At 32.3% G+C, this 7,436-nt stretch overlaps 1 protein-coding gene across 1 annotated transcript; it reads left to right on the top strand.

Moving 5' to 3' along the window:
• The first annotated feature begins 1,233 nt into the window (after positions 1–1,233).
• On the top strand, positions 1,234–7,054 carry LOC111702315 (transcriptional repressor CTCF). Its single transcript, XM_023473960.1, has 4 exons — positions 1,234–1,368; positions 2,948–3,470; positions 4,788–5,040; positions 5,401–7,054. The coding sequence occupies exons 2-4, from the start codon at positions 2,948–2,950 to the stop codon at positions 6,335–6,337; spliced, it is 1,713 nt and encodes a 570-aa protein (XP_023329728.1). The 5' UTR covers positions 1,234–1,368; the 3' UTR covers positions 6,338–7,054.
• The last annotated feature ends 382 nt before the right edge of the window (positions 7,055–7,436 follow it).

Raw genomic sequence — 7,436 nt, forward strand, 5'->3', positions numbered from 1 at the left:
GTTTAAAGCTTAGTTACTGTTATAGAGCAATATACTATGTTTAAAGGTTGGTTACTGTTATAGAGCAATATACTATGTTTAAAGGTTAGTTACTGTTATGGAGCAATATACTATGTTTAAAGGTTGGTTACTGTTATAAAGCAATACACTTTGTTTAAGTGCAGGGTAATGTTTAAAAAAAAATAAACAATGTTTAAAGGTTTGTTACTGTTATAAAGTAATGCACTATCTTTAAAGGCTGGTTACCGCTATAAAGCAATTGACTATGTTAAAAGGTGGTTACTGATATAAAGCAAAAAACCATGTTTAAAGGTTGGTTACTGATATAAAGCAAAATACCATGTTTAAAGGTTGGTTTTTGATATAAAGGAATAAACCTTGTTTAAAGGTTGGTTACTGTGATAAAGCAATTCACCATGTTTAAAGGTGGTTACTGATATAAAGCAAAAAACCATGTTTAAAGGTTGGTTACTGATATAAAGGAATAAACCATGTTTAAAGGTTGGTTACTGATATAAAGGAATAAACCATGTTTAAAGGTGGTTACTGATATAAAGCAATACACCATGCTTGAAGGGGGGGGGGGGGCTACTTTTAAAATGCAATACATCAAAAAAAATTAAAGAGGTTTAACATTTTCAATGACTTTTAAAAAAATGTAAAGAACATTGATATGCCATAAGTCAAAAGGGAATTTGGAGTGTCTAAAAGTTTTTTATTTGAATTGAATGTTAGAATTAGCTATCTCCCGTTCTCCCCTCAAAAAGGCAATATATGTTATTTACTTTTACATTACTGCTGTATATATTTAACTGCACAGTGTACAGTTTTCTTACCGTACAGTAAACTTGTATAACATTAACAGCTAGGTTTAATTGTTGCGGAGTATTCCTCTAACCGGTGGTTCAGAGGCCAGAGTCCGCTTAGAGACCTGTAGAGGTCGAACTATCAACAGGGGCCGGTAACTAAAACCATTGTAGCGACTCTGATTGGCTGTTTGAACCGTGACAGTACAACTATATTTCTAAAGCCAGGTCTAATCCACAGGAGCTCTAGGTTTCTTTCAAAGGCTGGTACGACCGGTGGGTAATTATTGAGGCCGGAACGGTACTTGTAGAGGCCGGGTTGGTACTTGTAGAGGCCGAGCCGGTACTTGTAGAGGCCTAATGAATGTTATCAACAACGTATATAATCCCTAGATGGTTTACTAGTTGCCATTCAGGCACTTGTAGACTAACCAACAGTATCCAACCAGGCACTTGTAGAAAATCTACGAAAACAAGTTGACCAACTCTCAATAATCTACAGAAGAACACTATAACTTTTCTATAAAGTTTGTAATATCAAGTCATTCAAATCAACCTCAAGGTAAGTGGATCAAATAATTGTTGTGTTGTTTTTTAATGTTAAATCACAAAAACAAACAAAACATACACACACAATGTATTTACGGGTTAAGGGAGTATTTAGATATTTGAGAGCAGGGCTGTTGTACCAATTTTTGAAAAGTGATTTCCCTTAAAGTATAAATTGAAAAATTAGTTGTAAATTTTAGAAATCATAATTGTGTTAATTAATACTGAAAATTTGATAAAGGAGCTTGAAAATTATTTTTAAATGCTATTTTTTGATAACCTTTGATTGTAAAAAAAATGTCTAATTAGAGTAATTATTCAAGTGAGCTAAGTAAAATTGAAAAGTCTTTTTCAAACATTTAATACGCTATAGCTTCGTACAGGAACTGTAAGCGTAATTTCAAGAGTGACCCTCCATGCAGAGACGGCAATACCCTTGAAACCTTAATCTGATCAAAAATGTTTATTTCTGTAAGTTTCTTCATTGCTTTTTATTAACAAGAAATCCGAAAGTAAAATTCGCAAAGAAGTTTTCAATGAAAATAAGCAGTTATAGAAACAAAAACATTGATCATACTTTACCAGACAAAGGTTTCAAGGGTACCGTTGTAAATCGGGCATTGCCATCTTTGTATGGAAGGTCACTTGAAATTATGCTTACACAGTCAATTTAAAGAACAATATCTAAAGAATTTCTAAACTCCGGTAAAATTCACATTTCACGCAAAATTTCTTCTGCATGGCAAAAATATATTTATATTCACAAAACAAAACAAACAAAATTAACTAAAATATTTAGCTAAATTCTTAGATTTATGAAAATATTTTAAATCATCATTTACATTTACATTCAAGTTTCAATTCTAAACATAAGAATAAATGGAGCACAAACTCAATTTTCTAATCCCTTTATTTTTGTATTCTGATGGTTCAAACTTAAATTTATGATTTAACAGAATTTATAGTTTAAAATATCAAAGGTCTGTAACTTTTGTTTTCAAATGTGTAGAGATTAGAAAATCAAAGAGTATGGCAAAGATTCAATTCTTTTTGGAATGTCCATTTTTATATATGAAAAATCTGTTAATTTCTTTAAAAATTTAAGGACTTATTTTTTAAAAACTTGTTAGTAGACAAAAACGAAAAAGTTGTGTGCAATGATTAAAATCTTCGGATCAAAAATGAATCAAATCTTTTTTGTTATTTTTGATGCATGGGTTTTCATCGATGTTGTCTTTTTTCAATGTACAGCCAACATACTTTTACAGATTTTTATACAAGGGATTGTTTGCTCCTTTTGGAATGTTCTTATGTTTGACGGACCGAATACTAGTAAGTCTAAAATGCTACAATTATTTGATACATTTATACAAGTAAAGAATCCCTTTAAAGTATAAATTGTAAATTCAGGTTTACCCTTTATATATTTGTGTATTTTTTGTGAACGACCCTTTTGAAATGAATGTTGCTCGTTGCTGGATTTTTGGCATAAATTGTTAGCCATTAAGTTACGCGCTGATATATGTAAAACGGTTAAGTTTCTTAAAAATGGCGTCTATTAGATATAATTATATTTGGTTTGGTTTGCACAGATGCCGCGGTGTTTTCTAGCGGCTAAACTCAAGTACCCTTACGTACAGTGGAAGGAGGAGCAGGGCGCTGATCGGAGGGAACAGGAGGACACCAAGGAACAGATGGAGGGGGAACAAAGCATGTCAATATTGGAGACGGAGAGAAAAACATTAAAAGTTCATTTAGATATGATAGAAGAAGAAAAAGAAAATGGTTCTGAGAAAATAGGAAAACTAAAAACGGACATAAACGGCAATTCAAGTTCGGAAGAATGTATCATAAAAGCAAATAGACAAAATACAGAAGAAGAGGTGAAAAGCAAAGAATATTATCAAACCGAGGTTACTGTTGGGTTTATTAAAGAACATCAGAAAAGACTACAAGAAGAAGATTGCCGCCAAATTGAGGGAAAATCGCCCATTCATAGCTCAAGAACAAATTTTGAAGAAGACGCAGAAAAAAATGAAGAAGACGGAATGGTTGAAAAGGGTGTAATAAATGATGATGAACAGATGGACGATAATGAGAATGACGAGGAGAAAGGTGGGATACAATGGCACGAGAAATTATTAGAAACTCCAGTCAAATTAGATTTTAGTATTTAGTATAATTTGTTATTATTGGTGTGATTAATACAATAGTTTGATAACAGAACAGATATGAATAAAATAGGAAATTCATGTACTGCAGTATCTTGGGGAAATATAAACAAAGCATTGTCTAAAAAGCACTGTGTTTGTTTACATTCCTCTCCTACTCTGCAGTACACTTAATTGTACTTCTTTTATGCTGGAAGATATACATAATTATAATGTCATCGGCATCTCACTGCAACAATATAGACTTTCTAAAATCTAATGAAAAATGTATATTTAACACACCAATAATCACAAATAATGATAAAATTCTCTAATTATGTAATGTACTTAGCTCAGAAAATTTTAGGATAGTATCATTGCATAGAAAAGTATAAATCGTTTTTTTTATTTTAACCGGAAACTGAAGAAAATACACTTTTTCGGAATAAAAAGACAGAATGCATGTAATCTTTGATTCATTTATAGATATAACATTAGTAATTTTAGTTTTCAATCAAACCAAATAAAGAAAAATCATAATTTTATGAAATAAAAAAAGAATCGTTGTAGAATTGTTAGAGAAGATAGTTTAGTTCGACTCTTACTTGATCACTCAGCAAAAATATACAGTATCATTATCATCATCATTATCATTGTCATCATCATTATCATCATCATTACCAGTATTATGATTAAGTGAAATCCTGGAAATGGTTTGGAAAAGTCTGATAAGGTAATTAATTAATACAGAAATGCATGAATTTTATAGAATTTCAGCATGTTGAAATAGAGACGTATAAATTGTGCAGTGTGCATGATATTTATAACCTTTATATTTATATTCGTGGAGTATTTCCAATAGATCCTGCCATTTTTTTTATCAAACTAGGCTTTTAGGACGCTTCGCATCCATCTTCTATTTCATCTGTGAGCATCTTCTCCAATATCAAAAAACGAAAACAAAAAAGCGAGCGTATTTAATAATATTTTTTTGCGGATTTTCAAATTTTTACAAAATCAAAATTTTTGGAGACAAATTTGAAAATTCTGAGCCTTCCCTGGGAGTGGGACTTTTCTGTTCAGTCGTTTATCGGTTACAAACAAACAAACAAACAAATAGATAAGCAAAGTATATAGATATAGATAACATTTCAAAACGTTTCTTTAAAAAAGAACTAAAAAAATTCACAAAATTAAAAATGAGTTAATTTATCTACCTAATATTACTGTTCTTGAATTATAGATTGTATACTTGTATACTATCAACAGTCAATTGTTTCAGATGAACGGGTTTGCGATTATGCCTCGTATATTTCCCGCCATGAGGGATCAGCTGATCGGCTTGATTCCAGCCAACCAAACCAAACAAAACCAGCAAACAAGCTATTTCGGCCATATTGCCTGGACGATCCCCCGGAGCAGAAGCCGCCCCTAGGAGAATATTTAACCCCGAACTCCTGGTGGTTTCCTCCTAGACCTATTTCTCCTTTAGATCTAACCAAACAGGAAAATGAAAAGATTCAGTTCAAGGAAAGGTCGCCATCGTGAAAACATTTTCATCCATTTAAAAAGAAAGTATATTTTTAATTCGACAACGGTAACCAATTTAAACCTTTATTTTACTTCGTTTTCCATTAAAAAGTTTGTAAATCTTAGCAAGAAATCCTCAAGTCACAATTATATAAAGAAACACAATTAGAAATTAGCAATTTTTTAAAGATAATTAAGGATATCTCATTAGTTTTAGATCAAAGAGAGCTTTGAGGATTGATACCTTTTTGAATCTGGCATGTCCCTCTTAAATTAGAAGGTTACTTGAAATGTGCTTTTTTCTTTAATCAAGTAAAATCAATTAACATGAACTTTATAGCAAAAAAATTGTTTTAAAAAGTTAGATTCGAAACATTATTTCTGGAGTTAAAGGAAATCTTTAAAAAATTATCAAAATGGCAACTTTTGAACCAGGTTGAAACGGAGTTTATTAACGGCGGCGCTGTTTACAAAATAAATGGCGGGAAAACCACTGCTTACACTTATGAAGCTTTCTTTGCCAGCGATGGTCGATCCAAGAAGAAACTGTTTGATTTTGAGCAGATTAAACCCAAGTATAAATGTAATGAATGTGGCAAAAACTACGCAACTAGCAGTAATTTATCCAGACACAAACAAACCCATAAAACTTTAGACTCGGAGAATGCCAAAAAATGCAACATTTGCGGCAAAATGTACGTTAGTATGCCAGCTCTTTCAATGCACATTCTCACACACAATCTAAGCCACCGATGTGATATGTGTGGTAAAGCATTTTCCCGACCTTGGCTTCTGCAAGGACACATGAGAAGTCACACTGGAGATAAACCCTTCGGTTGTGCGCATTGTGGCAAAAGTTTCGCGGACAGATCCAACCTAAGAGCACACATGCAAACCCACTCAGCTTTCAAGAATTATAAATGCAAGAGATGCAACAAATCCTTTGCTCTCAAATCCTATTTAAACAAGCATTATGAGTCTGCTTGTTTTAAAGACCAGGCACCGCCTTCCATAGAAACGCCACCCTCCACGCCCTCCCCCTCCGAGTTCTCGGATTCAGGTCCCCTCTCTCCTTATCCAGACTCGGAGCTATCAGATCTCACTCATCCAAACCTAACTTCTCCTCATCCCAACCATGATTTGTCTCATCCAAACCCCGAATCTTCTCATTCAAGCCCACAGTCTTCTCATGAGAACCCTGATACTGTTTATCCGACTCATCCTGAGCAGGATGAAAATGAGCATATTATTCATGTGCCCAAACCTGTATTTCCCTTCAACAGTCAGTTAATAAGAGTTTAGACTCTTTTTCTCTCCGTTTACGATTTAGATCTTTTGCAACACTTTGGATGCTTACTGGTGGGGGAAGGGGGGGAGGCTATTGGATTGTGTCCCACCTGGAAAGATAAAAAGGTTTAACGTCTTCTCCTTGTATACGCCACTGTTAATCAATATTTATTGTCTTGACAAGTTTAAAAGTTAGGATCACAGATTTAAACTATACTTCAAATCAGGGCTTTAATTTTAAACCTAACTTGATTTCTGGAATGTAAATAAAGCCTTCGTCAACGTTTGGTCAAAGAAAGGTCAATGATTTGTCAATAATGTTTTTCATTAATGATTGGTTATTGTCAACGACTTTGTTATGATTGGCAATGTTTGGTCAATGATTGGTCAATGATTACTTAATGCTTGCTCAGTGATTGCTCAAGGATTGGCCAATTGGACAAAGCCTCTGCATTTTTAATTTTTTCATTGATCGTTATGAATTCTGATCCTAATTTTTCTTTGAAGTTTGGGATCTGTCAAGGTTCATATTTGATAGTTTTTCAGACCATATGTGTTGCAAGAGGTTTTTATCACTTCTTCTTTTTTATAATTTTTTGAAAATATCGTCACTTTTAATCTATGCAAGGTTTTATTGTAAAAATCTTTACATTACGCAATGTGAACCATTTAAATATTTCTATTGCCAAATTATATTAATATACTTGTCTTTATGAAACATTTTATATAATACATTTATTAAACATTTTTAATAAAATTCTCAAAAATCTAAGAAAATTGAAAAACGAACTTTGTAAAATAAAAACTAGTGTTGATTTTAAAAAGAATTGAATTGACTCTTAATTATATTCGTTAAGGTATGATTAGGCTTTTTATTATAATTTATTTACTTCAGAAATTGGAGAAAAAAATTGCAAAAAATCTAACTCACAAAAGACTCCCATTATTTACTTTCCCAGCAGTTATATAATAAGATTAAACACTGAACAGATTCTTAGACATCTTAATTTTTGACATAATTCTAAAATTATGTTGTCAATGAACCAAGGTTGTGAAATTTAAAACCTTGTTTATATCAATTTATGCAATTTTTAAACTTTGTTAGTTTTTGCTC

This window comes from Eurytemora carolleeae, unplaced genomic scaffold, assembly GCF_000591075.1.
Source record: "Eurytemora carolleeae unplaced genomic scaffold, Eaff_2.0 scaffold502, whole genome shotgun sequence".
Classification (NCBI taxonomy): domain Eukaryota; kingdom Metazoa; phylum Arthropoda; class Copepoda; order Calanoida; family Temoridae; genus Eurytemora; species Eurytemora carolleeae.

Coding starts and splice junctions, on each gene's coding strand:
- LOC111702315 (XM_023473960.1), top strand. CDS start 2,948: ATGCCGCGGTGTTTTCTAGCGGCTAAACTCAAGTACCCTTACGTACAG. Junction 3,471..4,787: donor TGAGAATGACGAGGAGAAAG/GTGGGATACAAT, acceptor CAATTGTTTCAG/ATGAACGGGTTTGCGATTAT. Junction 5,041..5,400: donor AAGATTCAGTTCAAGGAAAG/GTCGCCATCGTG, acceptor TTAAAAAGTTAG/ATTCGAAACATTATTTCTGG.